The following is a 19,970-nucleotide window of genomic DNA, read 5'->3' as shown; positions in this document are numbered from 1 at the left end:
TAGAATTTACTAGATGATTGCACATGAATTGCACCACAATGGTTTAATTACCAGTGGGAAGATGGGATTTTCTTTAAAGCCCTGATTTTTTCAGAGTTGGGGGCGTGTCGATTAAATAATTATAAGAGAAACTAATTGATATTGGTTACAAACTGGGGTAATCAACAGCATGCCACAGATACCGTTCATAGAGGTCAAGTTATTCCTGGTTGTGGAATCCACAAGTGGTTGTTTTAGTTTGTATGCACTTTGTGTACTGTTGATTAAAATCAGCTATAAAGCCTGGCAGAAAATACGACTCATTTAGCCAGTTTATGAGGCGACAGCTTAGCACAACAAAACTATATTTCCCATTGTTCTCTGTGGCAGCCAGATAGGGATAAAACACATCGTTAAAGTGTAATAATGCACATACTTTGCCCTTTATTTTGTGGTACTAGTGCTACAAAGCTCTGCGTGATTTTTTTCAGAAAGTGAAAAAGAGATAATTTAAGTGAAAAAGAGAAAAGTTAGGCCTACATGAAATAACCAATCGTGACAATATTAACCATAATAGTCATAGTTTTGCAAACTTAGTAGGAACTTCCCTGGAGGACTTAAATGCATCATTGTAAAGTCCTAACTTTATAAAATAATGATTATCATCTTCCAAAATGATGGCTCAACCCCCCACCCCCCATTTTGCAGGGACCCTCTGGCGAACCTGGACCTTCAGGTCAACAGGGAAACCCAGGCATACAGGTACACATCCATCTTCACTACAGTGCTGCCTAATGAAGCCAAATATGGTTTGAACAAAACCCACACTTTTGCTTATGAATAAAATGGGGGGTTTTTTATCTTCTTTTTCAGGGCTTCCCTGGTTCGCAGGGGCCTATAGGTCTGCCAGGAGAGAAGGTAAACACCACTTTTTTAGTTGTGTTTTAAAAACAAGTCTTGCTTTATTTCAGTTTTAAAGCACTGAACTTTGACCCTGCATGTGGATGAGTGAGCATCTTTGTGTGTGTGTTTGCGCTTTTATTCAGATTTCCATATGAAGCTAGACAGATAATCAATAGCAAAACTTTGCATACACATCATCATGCACACATACAGAACATCTTCTCTCAAGTGTGCCTAAACACATTATGGATATTGATTGCAGTTAACAAGCTGAGCATGCTGGGTATAAAAGAGGATTTGGTTTGTGGTTTGGATCAGAGGATTCAATATTGATTGTGTGTGTGTGTGTGTGTGTGCGTGTCTGTTTTAAACAGGGCCCCGAGGGCAAACCGGGAATGCAGGGCCTTCCTGGGATTGATGGTCCCCCAGTAAGTACTGTTCTCCAAAACCATCATAGGACTGAATCATTTGATTATTAACTATTATGTATATATATATATATATATATATATATATATATATATATATGAAGAGTTCAGATGCAAAAGCCTCTAAGTGCCATCTGAAATTTTCTTCTAGAATGATCATTTTTATCAAGCTCATATATTTAAGTTCAGTAGTTTCACTTAAATGACAATTAATAGGTCATTTTCATTGCTATTTAAGTGAAATTACTGAACTTAAATATACAAGCTTGATAAAAATGATCATTCAAGAAGAAAATTTCAGATGGCACTTAGAGGCTTTTGCATCTGAACTCTTCATATATATATATATTATATATATATATATATATATATATATATATCTCTGCCAGCCAGCAGGGGGCGCTATGGTGCATACGGACATGTACATATTGCCAAATTTCACCCTCTACCACAAACATTCCCAATAAATCTTCACAGCATAATTTTCATGCTGAAAAAGCGATGATGCAGAGTCCTTAGTCCAGGCCTGGCCTTTTGTGTTGGCTCATTAGCTCTCTCACAGAAACAGGATGTCCCCTAATCAGCCTTCTGTCATGCTAACACCTGGTTATCTTGTTCAAATCGCAGGGTCATCCTGGAAGAGAGGGTCCCCCTGGGGAGAAGGGACACCAGGTGGGTTACAATCACACACACACTGCTGCTCCACTGACCTGAATAAGCGGTGACAATTTGAAGAGGAAACGGAGAGAGCCAAAAGTCTAAATGCGGCACCACACAAAAAGCGCTGCCTGGTTCTCGGTCCCCTCTGTCTGAAGCCTTTTGTTACAGGCGCTCCAGCTGCAGTAGCTAAATTATCACTGGTCACATCACAGCGTTCTTTTATGTATGCGCTATTGCAGTAAAAAGAGTCAAGCCATCCTCATTGTGCGCTCATTGTTTCATTTTCACCACAAACCCTCTTGCTATCTTCAGCACTGAGGATTCATTTTAGAGTTTGTCGTCAGCACATAATCGGTACAATAGTTCAATCATAGATTAATGACAGGGTATTGTTAGTGCCTGAACACTATACTGACATACTGTCTCTTCTTCTATTCAGGGTTTATCAGGAGCACAAGGGCCGATCGGATATCCCGGGCCCCGTGGAGTGAAGGTGAGCAGTTTTGAGATTGCAGCTTGTTCGGTTAGGTGCAAAGACACTCAAAGACATTGGTCTAGGATGGCTGACTTTTGATTGACAGTCCGACTTTGGGTGAATGGCAGACAACTGGCTCAGGTAGATCAGTTTAATTCTCTCCGGAAAACCCTTGACAGTGCAAAGCACTCGTGATGGACAGTCGAAAATGCAACAAGGAGGAAAACGAAACCTGTCTGGGCTTGTTTGTGTGAAAGTGTGTGATGCCCTCAGCATGTGGTCAAAGAATAAATAACAGGTTTATCCTGCTAGCACATACATCTACTTTGATGGTGTCATCCAGATTATTATCGTCTGCATCTATGTTCTGTCACAATGGAGTATATTTGTAGCGGTATGTTTTACCTCAAGCATTTTGCAAGCTGTGAATTTTATTACTTTGAACAGTCAGTGCTGATATACTGATGTCAAGACATAATTTCTGAGATTCTGTCTTTCAGGTGAACGTTTCCTATCTGAGGTTTGGAGATTGTGCAGAGATCCCTGCGGCACACACTGATACATTTTGTCCTTTTTTTTAACAGGGCGCAGATGGGGTGAGGGGACTGAAGGGTAGCAAGGGGGAGAAGGTGAGAGAGAAAAAAAAATCTGCTTGTTTTCTCATAACAAAGCCAAGGGAAAAGAAGACAACAAGTTCAGTTATCAGTGTGGAGATAAGGCACAGTGTTTACTGATAGTGGCTTCACTTGATGCATGATTTTCTCTGCCGCTTCTTGAGTGTGTCTATGTTTTCATGTGTGTGGAGCAATTTGAAGGTGTTTCGGTCTAATTGAATTCCTTTTGTCTGCTACAGGGTGAAGATGGTTTCCCAGGGGCCAAGGGTGAAATGGGCATTAAAGGAGACAGAGTGAGTCTTTCCATTCAGTCTGAATAGGCCATAATTAGTGATGCTTGCCAAGACAAACATACTTATTATTATTGCTCATAATTTTTTTAACCAACCACCCACCCCCTAGTATTAGACTACAATGTGTAAGTTGTCCGACACATTTCTGCTAAGGGCACAAATTACACTTAATACCATGCAGCTTGAGTAAAGGGATTTTGTTCATTTTTAAAGCCATCAAACGTACAATTTATTCTAAAAACAGACAAAACCAATTGAGGTAGTGTCCCAAGCCATATCCAGTGATAGAATATCATAGAAACAATTGGACTGTATTAACTTGGGCTAAAAAGCAAACATCTTTTAACCACTCAAAACACCATAATAACCACACTGCAACCTTATCAACACCCAGAACACCTTAGCAAATGCATAGAAACCATCTAGAACAGTGGATCTCAATCTTTCCAGACCACTCACAGCTTGTTTAGAAAATATAAACAATGTACTTTTATAGATGGCATGATATAGATTTTATTTGTAGATTTAATAGTAACTTTGTCTGTGTGCATGCTTAGGGTGAAGATGGGGCTTCTGGAAGTCGTGGCGAAGACGGACCAGAGGGGCCGAAGGGTCAGTGGGGACCCCTGGGAGAGTCTGGACCTGCGGGCATTGCTGGAGAAAAGGTCATTACTGCTTCTATACCAACAGTGTATTGGGCATTGTTTATATTCCGATACTTTTCTTTAATTTTCTGACTCCTCGTTCCATACGCAGGGCAAGCTTGGAGTTCCGGGATTGCCTGGATATCCCGGCAGGCAGGGGTCCAAGGTAAAGCATCATCATTGAAATTACAATAACCTGATTTTTACACTGAATTCTGAAAGCCGTAGGTCTCAGTTATGGGATATTAATATTTCCATATTACCTTTTTACTGAGGATGATTAATGGCCATTTAGAGGGTGTTTTATTAATAGCTTATCTGTGGCTACAATTATTATTTGGCTTATTTATGGTAATTGGACTTCAGAGGTTAATTTGTGGTTAATTAAATGTAGAGATTGATTAATGAATGGAATGTGGTAATTGATTAACCTTTGCGTTGGTCCACAGGGATCAGTGGGCTTTCCTGGAACACCTGGGGTGGAAGGAGAGAAAGGAAAGAGGGTGAGAGGCCAGTGCCACTGTACAGTGTCCGAGGGATTACACACACCCTGCTGCATTAATGTGTGTGCGCTCATTTTCTTTTTATAAACCTTTTTTTACAGGGACCTGCTGGACAGGCCGGTGCTGATGGTGAACGAGGTCCAAATGTAAGTCTTTAGCAATGAAATGTGACACCTCAGCACATGCAGGGATTAATGAGGAAACAGCCAATGATAGTTGATTGAACAATCATTTTAATCATGCATTCTTTATAAGCATATTTGCATGTTTGGTTCCTACTGTTTGCAGGGTGCACGTGGGGGAAGAGGAGCACGAGGACCGACAGGGAAGCCAGGAGCCAAGGTAAGAAATCCATCCTCATACAGATAACAATCCTATAGAAACCCTTTTAAAAAAGATTGTGACGTTCCTTTCTTTGTCTTACGCTCAGGGCTCCGCTGGTCATGATGGCCCACAAGGTGCCACAGGAGAGAGAGTATGTTATCTATTACAATTCTCCTCATATTACACGGTCAATCTACCAGACTAATGTGAGATTTCACATTTCTTTTCATTGCCGGAGATAAATGAATAGTACTTCTTCCGCTCTGCTTTAGGGCCCTCAAGGACCACAAGGACGCAATGGAGAGGCCGGGCCAAAGGGACCAAATGTAAGTGACCAGTGAAGAAAGAAAACTCTTTGAGAGAATGAAAGAATATCTCTTACAATTTTTGTTCTTTCTTTTCAGGGCCCTGCGGGAAAAGACGGGTTGCCAGGTCACCCAGGCCAACGAGGAGAGCCAGTGAGTCCGTTTATATTTTAAAAAGAATCATTTCAAAGAAAGATAACCATGGTCATGTCCCAAATGGTGCATTTGATGAGACTTGAGCACCCCTCTGAATCCCTAAATGACAAAATAAGACACTTTATGGACACTTGTGGACTTTAGCAAAGACCCTGAGACCACAGTGTTAAACCCTTTGTTATTTAATGACTCAAGTACTCATAAGAGCCACTATGTGCCCTTAATGCCAAGCTTGTGCAGACTCTACTGCAAACTACTACAGTCTATGCAGCATCACAATGCAACTGTAGGGCCTGTTTAACCTTACATTTCTATATGAATTCCCATAACTAGACACACTGATTAGTAATTACTTGTGGTTTTTTTAACAATAAGAAAAGCAATTTTGCAAGCTAAGATCAGCCGGTTTTGCTTCTGAAATAGTTTTTTTTAATGTTCACATGTTTTTTTTCATACAGGGATTTCAAGGAAAGACGGGTCCCCCCGGGCCTGCTGGAGTGATTGGACCACAGGTGAGTTGATCATACTGGCTTGGGGCCCTATTTTAACAATCTAACTGCATGGTCTAAAGCGCACAGCCCAAGTGCACTTAGGGCGTGTCCGAATCCACTTTTGCTAGTTTAACGACAGGAAAAATGGTTGTCACGCCAGGCGCATGGTCTAAAAGGGCTGTCCCTATTCTCTTAATAAGTAATGGGTGTGTTTTGGGCATAACGTGCAATGAACTAATCAGAGTCTCATCTCCCATTCCCTTTAAAAGCCAGCTGTGCTCGCGCCATGGTGGATTCACTAGTTACATGGCGAAATTTGCCAGCGAAAAAACTAAATGCTTCTCTAGCGAGTAAACGGATCTGCTCGCGCGCAAGATTAAAGTGCGCGAGCAGACCATCTATGGGACAAAGTGTACACACGTTGTGGACCCGCCTATAGGCACACATTACTAACGCGCTCTTTAAATAAATAAAAAAATGTATGCAGTCTATTTCAGTTGCCTCAAAATACTGTAGCAACGCGCCAACAATGCGCCAGAACACACCTCGTTTTCAGACCAGCACGCCCATGGGCGCACAAATGGGTGCAAATGAATTTGCTATTTAAGCAACATGGCGCAGGACATGAAAATGATAACTGCGTTGGAGTGAAACTAGCAAAAAACACTTGCGTCGCGCCTGACGCTGCATTGCACCGGGTGCATGACACGGTCCTTTTTTTAGTTCCATGAAACTATTTAACATTTATGAATGTTTGATCTGATCCAATAAAGCTGTCTCACTTATCTCCTATTCCAGGGAAAAACTGGGGAGACTGGACCCACTGGTGACAGGGGACACCCAGGTGCCCCAGGACCCCCTGGAGAGCAAGGTCTGCCAGGAGCTGCAGGCAAAGAGGGAACCAAGGTTAGAGATCAGCATTAGAATCAACATCATCATCATGAAACACACCAAACACATTCATCTAGTTATAAGTTACATTGCTCATTACACTCCATATGTTTCTGCTCATTCAATATGAATAGAGCTCCCAGCACGACTCGGTGCTTATAAAGAATGATGGATGACTCCTAATGAGTGAGAGAGTTGTGGAAACAGAGATCTATCTTTCTGTGTTCTCTGTTCTCCAGGGAGATCCAGGCCCCGCAGGGCTGCCCGGGAAGAGTGGTCCTGCTGGTCGTCTTGGATTCAGAGGAGAAAGAGGCTTACCTGGCACTCCGGTAACGTACCTCAGCATATCTGAGCGAATATCTTCTCAGAATCCCCACTGTGATGGCTGCTGCCTTTACATAACTTTCAGTATGACAGCAGGCTTTGAACAAATGCGCAGATAGCAGTTGCTGTAGGATTTTTTGACATGTGGATTCTCAGCTTCCCTTTCTTACATTCATGGTTTATTAGGGTACTGCTGGTCTGAAGGGTGGAGAAGGCCCCCCTGGTGTTGCAGGACCAATTGTAAGTGATTTCCAATTGTCATACACCGTTCTCCTCCTCTTGATTTTCCTTATTATAGTTCACCTAACTAAAATGTTGCATTTCTCTGTCTGCACAGGGTGCCACAGGAGAGAGAGGAGCTTCTGGAGCTGCAGGTGCCATTGGTCAGCCTGGTCGTACAGGAGGTGTCGGCCCCGCTGGGCCAATGGGAGAGAAGGGCGAGCCGGTGAGAGTCAGCAGGATGTTGTATTCTGTGAAATGAGAAGATTTAATGCCAGCTTCAAGAGTAATTTACCTCTGTTCCTCTTCAGGGCGAGAAAGGTCCAATTGGCCCTGCTGGGCGAGATGGAGAACAAGGGCCTGTGGGATTACCTGGTCCTGCAGGGTCACCTGGTCCACCAGGAGAAGACGGAGATAAGGTACAGCTTTGGATACCTTTTCAGCAGTTGCGCATGTCATGCTGGTTGTTAATGTGCATGAGTATGTTTTTCAGGGGGAGACAGGAGGACCAGGGCAGAAAGGCAGCAAAGGAGACAAAGGAGAAGGGGTGAGTATCTATCCTTATTTTGTCATAAGCAATGAATATTACAAGAACTTTCATTAGAGGTACGTAACACTGTATCTCTGTATCTTATCTCACAGGGTCCCCCAGGGCCACCCGGGAGCCAAGGACCTGCTGGACAGCCAGGTTCACCAGTATGTAATAAATGTGGTGTTTGTGACCCAGTGTGTGAAAGATTGCTTGGAATTCTGTGTGTGTTTACAGTCCAGCACTGATGTCTCTTTAAGGGTCTGGATGGAGAGCCAGGGCCCCGGGGACAGCAAGGAATGTACGGCCCAAAAGGAGATGAAGGTCCACGTGGTTTTAAAGGGGCGACTGGACCAACAGGGTTGCAGGTACAGGATATGCCACATACATTTGTTTTTCCAGACTGTGACTCTTAAAGTTAAACAAAATAAACAAACAAAATCAAAGTTGGGTCTATGAGAAAACAATATCAGAGGGTTGCTTGATTTACTGGACATTTTTGTAAGTAGACTGCCATTTTTGAGTTGTTGCATGTCATATTGAGCATTCTGTCAGTTCCAGATGTCCTTATCTATTGACTGCATGCAAGAATGCACTGTGTTTGCAAAATCTTAGTTCATCTTCATCCAGATGGGACATATTTTCACAGTTCATTGAGGGGGTTAATCCACCTTAATTCTGAAACGGTACAGAAATTTGAATCTGTTCATTTAGGGAATGCCAGGACCCCCTGGAGACAAGGGAGAAACTGGCCATGTTGGATCTTTGGTAAGATTTGCATATCATTAACCCTTATATGAATACTTTGGCACTAGAATCTCTTTTTTTCTTTTTCTTTATACCAATAAATGCTACACAATGCAAGCAGGAGGTTTGGGCAAAATTGAAGAATTGCTTACCTATCTGTTAATGAGTTGGAATTTGAATATAATTTGCCATACTCCACAGGAAGTTGAATTGGAATTTGAACTGATTGTAGTCTGTGTTGAAGTGTTCTTCCAATCTAGTCCATAAAATGGTTAAATATAAATAAGTATATATATAAGTTAAGTACACATTTCTATGTATTCAAACATTTGTTTGTCTGTCTTTGTGTAAGGTCTATTAAAACCAAACTGTAAGCCTTTTTGTAAGATGCTTCTGCAGTTAATTTTATATATTTTTACAATTCATTTTAATTCTACTTCTTGCTCAAATTGCAGTTCTGCGTCCTGTGTGCTACCTCAGTTCAAATTCAGAAACTGAAATGTATAAATGTAATTTCAAAAAGATTCTCCAACTGAAAAGAGCGTTCTAAAGGAAACAAGTCCCTTCACTCGAAAGTACTAAATTTTCTGCATGCAAGTTGTCCCAAACCTAAATGATACCTCAAAAAATAACGCTTGTCAAAGACACTGTGCTGTTACTATTTTTAGCCAGTGGCTTCCAAACCTGTTCCAGGGGTCCCCCAACAATGCACTATTTTAATATCTGCTTTGTCTGACACATCCTGCTGATGATCTGAATCAGGTGTTTGAATAGGGGACAAAATGTGCACAGTTGGGGAGGCTCCAGGATCAGGTTTGGAAACCACTGTTCTAAGCAATCACATTTTCACCTGGCATATGAGAAAATGGATGATACCTAAAAAATCCCTTAAATCTAGGAAGCAATATTTCATAAAGGTATACCAATTGGAAATGGCTTGGTAACCACACATAACACACTAACATGGCAGGCAAGTACAACTCACATTTACTTGCATAAACATGAAATGTAAAAACATAATGTTTAGTACAAACTTATTCATGAAAAAATAATCATTCACTCTAGTCAGTCCATCGTTTCAAACCTGTACAGCATTTCTTGTGTGTGAGTAGGATGGCAGTCTGTAGAGATCTATAACACTGAGAGATGAGGAAACTGTTAAAGAAACCATGTGAGACTGGGGCATCATTCATGTGTGTGAGTGTATAAGTGTCAGGCCCGTATGAGCCGAGAGTGACAGAAGAGAGAGAGAGTGATGCTGGTTCTGAAGTGGAAGGCAGCATGACAGCTGCTAATCAGATTACCGTGAGCCTGGGCTGTCTAATGAGCGCGCTCCTTTGTGACAGTCTTCTCGCGGCTCCGTCAACCATGAAGGAATGCAAAACAAGATTCTCAACGGTTCCACACACTTGCACGATTAGATGAAGTGCATCAAAACTAAGCAAAAACAAAGCCACAAGACCTCACTGGGGCCGTCTCATCCATGAGCGAATGCCGTGGATCATGGGATTTCCAGGCCCTAAAGCATAGCCACCGAATTGCCTGTTTTCTCTGTACCGGTTTGTGTTAAGCCTCTGTGATGGATTCTCGGGTGTGGAGTGTTGTATATTTCTGAGACTACACACTCAGCCTTGGTGTTGATGCTCGCTGCAGCCTATCCAGCTGGATGCCTCGCGAAGCAATAATATCTCTCGGTGGAGACTGCATGCAGCGCACTAGCAATAGGTTTTGGCCAGTTTGATTAATGGCTCGTGTTCCGCCCTTTGCAGCACTAAGAGGTATGCTTCAGGAGTTGAAAATTCATGCAATGTGTAACCAGAGAATGGAGAAGTAAGATGGTCCTTATTAAAATCCAGACACATCACACAGAGAGGAAATCAGCCCGCCCGTAATAGCCTGTCACCACCATGTCATAGATGTACAAAAAAAAACACCCATCTGACACGAGAAAGGTGCTGATTGTAGAAAAAGAGAAGGAGAGAGAGTACATGTCTAATGATGTGTAGGAAATGCTTAATCATTCTGCTTCTCATCAGGGTCCTCCAGGACAACATGGTCCACGTGGCCCCCAGGGAGCCATTGGGGGAGAGGTAAGTGTCTTTGTGTTTTCCTTCCTGCCTATCAGCCTGCTGTGCTGTAGGGTTCAAGTGCAGGGCAGTATATCAGCACTGATTAGGGGTTGTTTTGTAGTTAAACACCTCAGTACTGCTGAGACATAATGAGGAGTCTTTGCTTCACGACTCCAAAGAATCCGTCCTGTGTATCAACACTCTGCCGTGCCGTAGATGAAACCCCCTTGGCTGTTATGAGGTCACATACGACACCTCATTTCTCTTGCCTCAGTCTTTTATCCTCCCCATATCTCTTTCTGCCCACCCTCTGCTGATTTTGAGTGTTAAATTATTAACAAGAAGTGGGATATGATCCTTCTGCAAGAGTTATATTTACTTCTCTATGAATGATTAAGGAATATTAGACTATCATCCCTGAGAGAGGGTTATATTTACCTCTATTAATGGCCGCCTTTGAACATCTCCCATGTGTTAATAATTGAAAAGTGAGAGACGCGGCAGTGACCCATACGCCAGCACTCTCCCTGAGCTGGAGAAGAGAGGAGATGTGCAACGGGGCTGATTGTGCCCATCATATGAACACGGCACAGGTAGTCAGGATAAGAGATGAAGAAAGCGGTCACTATACTGTACATGTGCTGGTCATCCATTTGGCTTCATGTGTTCACCTCACTTAAAGGCACTCAGCAGATAGACTCCAGAGACCAGGGCAGCCACTTTAGTTTAGACTCATCTGAGACATTCATACTCAGCCACTGCAGCCATAAACGCCTCAGCCAGGAGGAAGCTGAACAATATAGCGTTTTAGCTTAATAAAATGTGATTACATATACACAGAGACTGTGTTCGGTAGTCTGTAATCTCATCACTGTAATGTCAACAGTCTGCAAGTACAGGAGACAGCATTGCATGCATTATGTATGAAACTGACTCAGTTTTGTTCTGTGTGGCAAGGGTCCTCAGGGCATGCCGGGCGGAGTGGGCCAGCCAGGAGTGGTGGGAGAAAAGGTAGACCTCTCTTACTGTGTTTATGTACAAGTGTTTTTCTGATTTATGGGGGAGGTTGTATTTATTTGTTGGATGGTGCTGCCTCTGGAACTACGTAAACATGTAAGCCTAAGTATGATGGATGATCGCTTTCTTTTTGCTTTATTCTCTTTGTTTGTGCTCTGTCTAGGGTGAGGACGGAGAAGCAGGGAATCCAGGAAATGTGGGTGAAACTGGCCCCTCTGTAAGTAATTTCCTCCTGTTAGCTCTTTTTCTCATTAGTCTTTCATCGCCCATGTATCACTAACTTTCCTGTTGCTTCTATGTCAAGGGAGAAAAAGGGGATTTGGGTGAGAAGGGTGATACCGGCCCCTCTGGGGCTGCAGGACCCCCGGGATTTAGAGGCACACCTGGATCAGATGGACCCAAAGGAAACCCAGTGAGTAACTACTCCCACACTTAAAACTGTCTGGAATATTTTACTCTGACATCATCCATTTCCCTCAATAGGGTCCCCTTGGATTTCCTGGAGACTCAGGACCCTCTGGAGAGCCAGGTGCTAATGTAAGTGCACCAGCACACACCTGGAACAATTCAAGCTTCAAGACTGACACATTTTGATGGTGAATACACATGGTGATTTGAATAATTGTTGGTTATAGGGTATTGATGGTGGACCAGGAGCTAAAGGGGACAATGGCGATCCTGGTAAAGCTGTAAGTAGAGTATTCGAGCAGTTTGTGATGTCGATGAAATTATACATTTGTGAAACTAATTGAAATAAATATTCTGTTTTTAACAGGGACCCCCAGGAGCCTCAGGGGAGCCTGGCCCTCCAGGGCCACCAGGACGGAGGGTGGGTTTGGCCACTGTGAATTGTGTACAGAATGATTTCCATACTGTGTTATCTAATCACTAGTCTCCTTCTACACAGGGACATGTAGGTCCTGAGGGAAAAGAAGGGAAACAGGGAAAAAAGGGGGCAAAGGTAAGTCCTTTATAATAAACCTTAATTTAAAATCTCATATGTAGCATATACATGTTTTACACTAGGACATTGCTATCTTCGTTAGGGTTCTGCTGGTGCAGAGGGTCCAGTAGGGAAGATAGGGCCTGTCGGACCACAGGGACACCCTGGAAACGCTGGTCCAGAAGGTTTTCGTGGGATTCCAGGCTCTGCTGTGAGTCTAAGCACATCCTTTTTTTTTTTTTTTTTTACAGTACATCAATCTTCTGTAGATAGCAGATATCTAACCATGTGACTCACCCACGCTTATACTGACCTCTCTGATCGCTTAATCCATCTTGAACGTATCGCTCTGCCTGGTTCTTCTCCAGGGAGAGCAAGGGTTAAACGGGCCCCCAGGGCAAACGGGACCCCCAGGACCTATGGTAGGGTTTCCACCACTTCTTTCTCTCCCATATCGATCTACAACTGTATCAAATACTGGTCTAAGAAAAGAAGACAAATGATTTTGGGCTTGCAGTAAACTCTGCCTCGCAATGAAATTGCACTCTGTGACTGGCTTTACTTTATATAGGGGCCAATTGGATTACCAGGACTGAAAGGAGATCCTGGCATTAAAGGAGATAAGGTATGAGAGCATCATAAAGGTGTGATACCTGACTGCATCTTAGACATGCACTTTTTTACGCAAGATGTAAACTATACAGCCTAAGAGAGCTGTGAATGCAACTGAACAACAATTACATCTCTCACTAAAGACAAGCATAAAACTCTCAAAGCATAACTTCCTGGCAATGTGGTCATGCTGAAATATTCTTTGTGTTTGCAAAATGATGGCATGTGGAAATCGTAATGGCTCAGTGCACAAGTTGTATATTATAGCTCTGCTGTCCTTTGTGCTGTCTAGGGTCATGGTGGGCTGATTGGCCTGATTGGACCTCCAGGAGAGATGGGAGAGAAAGGAGATCGAGGCCTGCCGGGAAATCAGGGAGTACAAGGCCCCAAAGGAGATGGTGTATGTATATATAAACTGTATTTATTATACGGTGTATGTGTATACAGTTTTCTTAGTTGTCTATGTATAAATAAAGTAGAGTAGGCAATTGTAATGCACGAAAATCTCCATCACAAACAAGCCAATCAGAAACTGCGGTTGCTAAGAAACCTGAGAAAGTAGAATTTCAACATTTCATGAGAAATGTTCAATAAAAACTGATTTTGAATTTTAACTTGAATGGCCAGTATCTTTAAGTTAAGATGCACTGGATTTTAAACTGATATTTATTTTGTCTTCAGATTGTTTGTCAAGTGTTAGCATGAATGGCATTAATTAATGGTGGTCTAAGTGGAAACATTATTTTGATCTCTTGAAAATAGGGCGTTGGTGGCCCTACTGGCCCTACTGGCCCACCTGGACCCCCTGGGTTGTCTGTAAGTTGCCTTTTTCAGATGCATTCCTTTTTCTCACTATATTTATTCATTATCCTTCATTATTTATTTATTTGTGTGTGGAACTGCTTTAGAAGATACCTTTGATTTTAAATTGATTTGTGAAATCATATTGCTTTTTTCATTACTGTCACTTTCTTTCTCACTGGTAGGGTTCAATAGGTGAGAAGGGATCTAAAGGAGACCAGGTTAGTTTATATTTCTCTCACTGCAGTCTTGTTTCTTTAGCCTCTCTCTGTTCATATGGTATTTGTTTGTTCTGATCTGAGCTCTTGCTTCTGTTATGAAACCTGAGTGAAAGACATTGGCAGTGCCAGAGATGTATCCTGCTGCTCCAACTTGGATAATCCCTCTGAACGGATCGCCATATGAAGCTCTGAGTTGGCAGTGGCCTTTGAGGAAGGTGCCAAATTTAGGGATGCCTGACTAAACTGTTTCTGTTTTTCTCCCCCTCAAAGGGAGCCATCGGTGCAAGAGGAGATCCAGGACATGCTGGCCCACCTGGACCACCTGTGAGCCACCATGATTTCTCCTTACTTTTCTGTCTGTGTCTATTATCCTGTCTCCTCATGTCTCCCATCACTCTATTTCCCTAGGGCCCGCCAGCCACCATGATCGAGCCACTGCCAATCAGAGAGGGACGTAAAAAGCGAAGGAGACACTCAAACCGACAAGGAGCCGGAGCCAGGGCAGAGACTGAGGAGGAGGAGGAAGTAGTACAGCTTAACATGGAGGATTTCCTACAGGCAGACGAGTCTCTGGATGACCCAGAAGGCATGGAGGAGGTGTTCGCTTCACTCAACTCAATGAAAACAGAGGTGGAGCTCATGAGAAAACCACTCGGGAGCTTCGAGAGTCCTGCCCGCACATGCAAGGAGCTGATGTTGTGTCACCCAGAATACAAAGATGGTGAGGAAGTCTTTACACATTTCCCCATAGTTAATTAATTGCATCCATAGGGAGGAATTCACTAGAATGCCTGCTGATCTGGGTTTATTTGCACATGCTGTCTGTTCACTAAAGGAATTATGCAAATAAGGTAACATTTCAAAACCTGAGCTGAATGGAATATTCACACATCTTGCAGGCCAGTTTTGAGTGCTTGGTTGTGGAAGATTAGCAGACTACCACCGTCTGACATACTTCACTGGGACTGTATAGTATCACTCTACTCCACTGATGTCCCTGAATCAGCTTTTTAAAATGCTACACCATACATTTGGATATATCAAAATGACATTCAAAGTTTGCCTTTACAAACTTTCCTTACTCTTGTTAAAATTAGTTATATGAATTTACATTTGGCAGATGCTTTTATCCAAAGTGACCGGTTTATCAGTTTATCGAACCAATGACCTTGGTGTTGCTAGCACCATGCTCTACTGTTCGAGCTACAGGAATGTCTTTATTTTCATTTTGATTCAACTTCAGGAATGGAATTGTTATTTACCACATGACCTTGGCAAATAGCACTGATTATTGTGAAATCTATAATGATTCTACATCGCATATAAAAATGTTGTGTTTGTGCTCTTTGTGTGTTCATTTAATTGAAAAATATAAATACTGTAAATACTCAGTGAACATGACAGTTTACTGAATTGGCCCCTCTTATTAGTCTTCCCAGCTAAATGAGAATTTAAAACTATTTAAAGAGATCTCGCAATCTACCCCCTCTTAGGTGAATATTGGATTGACCCAAACCAAGGCTGTCATCGAGACTCCATCAAGGTTTTCTGCAACTTCACTGCGGATGGGGAGACCTGTCTGCACCCTGATAAACGATTTGAAACGGTGACTCTTAAACCATGCTCACGTACACTACACACGTCTCCCTGCAGTCTCAGTTCAACAGGCCTTCTGGAGTCTGAAGAAAAACACGTCTGATCTGTCTCCTCATCTCTCAATACAGGTGAAGCTGGCCGCCTGGAACAAAGAAAAAGCGGGCAGTTGGTACAGCCAGTACAGAAAGGGCAAACAGGTGCTTTTCTAATCAAACATTTTCCTCTCATCTTTTAACTGTCTGACTGTCAACATGTATGCAGCACCAAGTTTAGATCTACACACCTTTTTATATAGCATTTTGCCTCCAAATTCTTTATTGTCGATAAACAAAAACTGCACAGTTTGTTAGAAACTTATTGTCTAATCTAATGCAATAAACAGACAAGTTGTTATGGAGGTTTTTACTCTCAAATTAAAGGCGAACAGTGGTGAAAGAGATCTTCGAAACTGTCAAACAATCAACTGAGATGCATCACTCAATGGATGTGTGTCTTTGATGAAAATAAAAAATAAATGTTATGTCTGGTCTAGAAAAAAGATATAACGGAATTTATACGCGTCTCTATCTGAAACGCCTTGGGCCAAACTCTCTTGAGTGCACGCTTGCGACCTCCATCCGTCTCGACTCATTAAATGATGCTTGAGACTAACAGCTAACAGGCCTGTTTCACTTGCAGCTCATTCATAAGGTGTGACATCTGACCCTGTTATAGAGATTTAGGCAGACAGATGTCAGTCTCTCTTGCCTTCATTAGAAATAACATCTATCATGGATGTGCAAGTTTGTATGGATGTCACACAACAAGTGTGTCTACAGAATTGTCTTTGATTAAGCTGAGTGCTGCTTACCCATGATTCCCCACTTCTGTAGTTCTCTTACATTGACACTGATGGAAACCCAGTGGCAGTGGTCCAACTGACCTTCCTGAAGCTCCTCAGTGCCACAGCTACGCAGACCTTCACCTACAGCTGCCAGAACTCCATCGGCTGGTACGACGTGACGAGCCACAGCCATCAACATGCCGTGCGGTTCCGCGGCAGCAACGACGAGGAGATGACGCAAGCCAAATCGCCCTTTATCACGTCACTGTATGATGGTTGTCAGGTGAGGTGATTTCTATAGATGAAATGATCCCACACAAGAAGCTTTTACTTATGACACTGAGCAGCACTCCAGTTCTGATGATGTGGACATGTACAATACCATTTAAAAGTTTGGGGTCAGTAAGGTTTTATCCTAATTTTTATAAAGAAAAATAAATGAATGCATCCTTGCTTTTATACAAGATTTTTATTCCAAATAAATGCTGTTCTTTTGGACTTTCTATTCATTGAAGAATACGGAAAAAATATATTTCTTAAAATTAACGCGTTAACATATGTGCCTGTCACATGACACTTTATTTCATACAGACATTTATTTCAGTATCTGTGATACTAGCCTTCTTTTATAAAAATATGCCATTAATTTTTTTTTTTAAATATAGGCTTTAAAATTATTACAATATAAATATATATTAAAAATTGTAATGTTAGGTGTAATTAATGTGATTAATTAAAGAAAAATGTGCGATTAATTTGTTCTTTTTTTAAATGATTGCAGGCACTATATTTATCACAAGCCCAAACTGTTGAATATTAGTGTATTAATGCAATTATAATAATGTTTGTTAATTTTGTGGTTTGTAGTGTAGAAATATATGTAGGCTCTTTATAAACTATCAACAAAACCAGATATAATTGTATTTTAGTCTGTCAGACAACCAGTTTGTCCACAGGTGGGTGAATAAACCCCCTCGAACGTAGTATAGTGCAATTTCTGAAGTGAAATGAGGCATGTGAAAGTAAACACTGAAATATTTCCCAGCTGATGAGCTACAGTTTATGAAAAGCATCTGTGCTCAAATTCACAGTCCTACTCGACTGATCAAGATAAAAATCGAAAAACACCTGTGTTCGTGGTTATTTTCAGCTACTGCTCTTTTCTGACGAACCTGGTTATGCCATCACAATGTGTTTGTTTCGTAAACCGTAATTTTGTCTGTATGGGAGGTATTAGGTTAACATCTCCTTAGGAAAAAACACCTACGCTTAGATTCTTGGAGTTTTAATGAATCACCAAATTAGCCTTCCATCTGCAGAAAATGAGGAGCTATAAACAATCAGAGCACGCTAATTCTAAAATAGCACCCAAATAAGCCTTTTCAGCAGGAGTTCAATGCGTTCTCCAGAACCTAACAGGGATACACTCAGAAAATCATTGCAGAGCAAAACTACACTTGAGAATGTGCTTAAAACCAGGAGCCTTCTTTCAGCTAACGTTTTCTTTTCTTCCCACAGACACGTAAAGGTCAAGAGAGGACCGTGCTGCAGATTGACTCTCCGCGATCAGAGCTTCTTCCGCTCATAGATGTAGCAGTATCAGACTTTGGGAATAACAACCAGAAGTTCGGATTCCATGTCGGACCAGTGTGTTTTAACAGCTAACGCAGAGGACTTGCCAGCTAAAGAATGGAGTGATATTTATTGCGTAATAGGCAAACGGTGGGTTTGTGGCATGTTTTTCAAATGACTTTTGAACATCTGATGGGTTTCAAAAGCCCTCAGTTCCATGGTTGCAACGCACGGACGCCAACCAGGATGAACTAAGCACATTTATCAAAGGGAAGTCTTTTTTTATCTCGTTTCCTGCCTATCTTTATACTCTACTCACCTGTGGATTAAATTATGAGGCGTGACCCACTGGAGTTCCGAGAACTGCTCCGGCTGAAAAAAACAATACATCACTTGTCTGTCATCTGCGCCACAGAGCGTTTTAGCCCAAAGCATATATGTTGAATTTACAGCCTGTGACACAGATCTCATTTTTGTTTGTCTCATTTGATAGCGATGATTTGAAATTAATTTGCCACTTGAGGGATCTGCCTCGACATTGAAGAGTAAATATTTCTGAGACCCATTTCCCTGCCTTGACTGCAATGTGATGCCAACTGAGGCGAAGTTATACCTCTTTACTAGTTTTGACAAGAAAATACCACCCCGATCTGTTTGTAATTCCTCGCTCGAATATTCCCTGTCACATCAAACTTGCAGTGTTACTCATCTTTAATCAGTGTACGCTCATACATAAACAATGTTAAATAAGGCCCGAGCTTTTCAAAACGCAAAGCAGTTTATGTGCATGACTCAAATGGAGCCCAGCTGCTTATTAATATGTAAAGTAGTCCGCTCACTTAAGCTGCTTGTCTTGTTAGCAGGCAGCCTTGTATGTTTCCCTGTCAGTGATCCATGTTTCCATGGTGCTAGCGTATCAACCTTTGCTCCACACCTCTCAATTGCTTCATATATGTGTGTGGTAATGAATGAGAATTACTGTGTTGGGTTGAGAGAGAGGCGTCATATGAGCATTACACTGAAGACTGGCTAAAGTATGCTTCTTTTTTTATGTAAACTCATTCATATCTGGATTTATGATGGTCAACCTCAAGAGTATTGTGTGCTGTGTGTATGTGTTGACATGTCTTGTTTGTTGTGTTTTCCCACTGTGGTGCTAAAGAGATTTGATTTTTTTTTTTTTTGCTTTGTGTAATGATAATTTGTTTTCTCAGGGGCAGAGGTAGGAAAAGGGAAGACGTCTGTGGTGCTTAATACTAATGGTGTTAGATAAACACTCTCAGAACTAAAAATGAACAATATACAGCTAATATGGTGCAAAATACACAATCATCTAGTAGTTGAACGTCAATTGCTTCTTTACTGTCTTTGAGCGTTTTTACTGATGTGTAAAGAGCTTGGGTGGTCAATGTGCATATAATATACTGGCAAATGATAAAGATGTAGATCAAAATTACAGATATTAAATGCATTTTACACAATGTTTACTTAAAGTTCACATCAAATTGCGGGGGAAAAAAGAGACAAAGTTTACTGTCTGTTCAAAAGGTTGTTTGTAGAATTAAAACAGAAAATGTGATTCTTTTTATATATATATATTTTATATATATTAATTATTTACTAAAAAAAAAATATTTTCTTACTCAGCATTTTATCTAGTTTTCCAGTAGAAATATCTAAAAATTCTAAAATCAAGATACATGTACTTAAGAAGCAAAATGACAAAAGATATTAAGAATTGTATCAAAATTCACTTTCTTACAAGAAAAAAGAACCCTTCACTATAAAAGATTTTCTTAGTATTTTTGTCTTGTTTTCCAGTACAAATATT

At 41.5% G+C, this 19,970-nt stretch overlaps 1 protein-coding gene across 2 annotated transcripts in view; it reads left to right on the top strand.

The window, feature by feature from the left end:
• The window catches only part of col5a3a (collagen, type V, alpha 3a), a 58,387-nt gene extending 38,685 nt beyond the window's left edge, over positions 1–19,702 (top strand). For both annotated transcript variants that reach the window (XM_084113516.1, XM_084113517.1), the window contains 45 exons: positions 688–741; positions 853–897; positions 1,257–1,310; positions 1,938–1,982; positions 2,410–2,463; positions 3,030–3,074; positions 3,299–3,352; positions 3,910–4,017; positions 4,109–4,162; positions 4,446–4,499; positions 4,601–4,645; positions 4,788–4,841; positions 4,930–4,974; positions 5,096–5,149; positions 5,228–5,281; positions 5,743–5,796; positions 6,574–6,681; positions 6,906–6,995; positions 7,177–7,230; positions 7,328–7,435; positions 7,521–7,628; positions 7,703–7,756; positions 7,852–7,905; positions 7,999–8,106; positions 8,453–8,506; positions 10,522–10,575; positions 11,512–11,565; positions 11,735–11,788; positions 11,876–11,983; positions 12,055–12,108; positions 12,207–12,260; positions 12,347–12,400; positions 12,479–12,532; positions 12,618–12,725; positions 12,883–12,936; positions 13,086–13,139; positions 13,419–13,526; positions 13,889–13,942; positions 14,113–14,148; positions 14,419–14,472; positions 14,557–14,869; positions 15,642–15,754; positions 15,873–15,941; positions 16,617–16,850; positions 18,086–19,702. In XM_084113516.1, the coding sequence (XP_083969642.1) occupies positions 688–741; positions 853–897; positions 1,257–1,310; positions 1,938–1,982; positions 2,410–2,463; positions 3,030–3,074; positions 3,299–3,352; positions 3,910–4,017; positions 4,109–4,162; positions 4,446–4,499; positions 4,601–4,645; positions 4,788–4,841; positions 4,930–4,974; positions 5,096–5,149; positions 5,228–5,281; positions 5,743–5,796; positions 6,574–6,681; positions 6,906–6,995; positions 7,177–7,230; positions 7,328–7,435; positions 7,521–7,628; positions 7,703–7,756; positions 7,852–7,905; positions 7,999–8,106; positions 8,453–8,506; positions 10,522–10,575; positions 11,512–11,565; positions 11,735–11,788; positions 11,876–11,983; positions 12,055–12,108; positions 12,207–12,260; positions 12,347–12,400; positions 12,479–12,532; positions 12,618–12,725; positions 12,883–12,936; positions 13,086–13,139; positions 13,419–13,526; positions 13,889–13,942; positions 14,113–14,148; positions 14,419–14,472; positions 14,557–14,869; positions 15,642–15,754; positions 15,873–15,941; positions 16,617–16,850; positions 18,086–18,232 (3,441 nt within the window). In that variant the 3' untranslated portion in view covers positions 18,233–19,702. The remainder of the gene's footprint in view (positions 1–687; positions 742–852; positions 898–1,256; positions 1,311–1,937; positions 1,983–2,409; positions 2,464–3,029; positions 3,075–3,298; positions 3,353–3,909; positions 4,018–4,108; positions 4,163–4,445; positions 4,500–4,600; positions 4,646–4,787; positions 4,842–4,929; positions 4,975–5,095; positions 5,150–5,227; positions 5,282–5,742; positions 5,797–6,573; positions 6,682–6,905; positions 6,996–7,176; positions 7,231–7,327; positions 7,436–7,520; positions 7,629–7,702; positions 7,757–7,851; positions 7,906–7,998; positions 8,107–8,452; positions 8,507–10,521; positions 10,576–11,511; positions 11,566–11,734; positions 11,789–11,875; positions 11,984–12,054; positions 12,109–12,206; positions 12,261–12,346; positions 12,401–12,478; positions 12,533–12,617; positions 12,726–12,882; positions 12,937–13,085; positions 13,140–13,418; positions 13,527–13,888; positions 13,943–14,112; positions 14,149–14,418; positions 14,473–14,556; positions 14,870–15,641; positions 15,755–15,872; positions 15,942–16,616; positions 16,851–18,085) is intronic.
• Positions 19,703–19,970: the final 268 nt, after the last annotated feature.

This window comes from Abramis brama (assembly GCF_963993115.1).
Source record: "Abramis brama genome assembly, chromosome: 1".
Lineage (NCBI taxonomy): Eukaryota > Metazoa > Chordata > Actinopteri > Cypriniformes > Leuciscidae > Abramis > Abramis brama.
The sequence above is the reverse complement of the archived record's forward strand: the minus strand, read 5'-3'. Positions and strand labels throughout refer to the sequence as shown.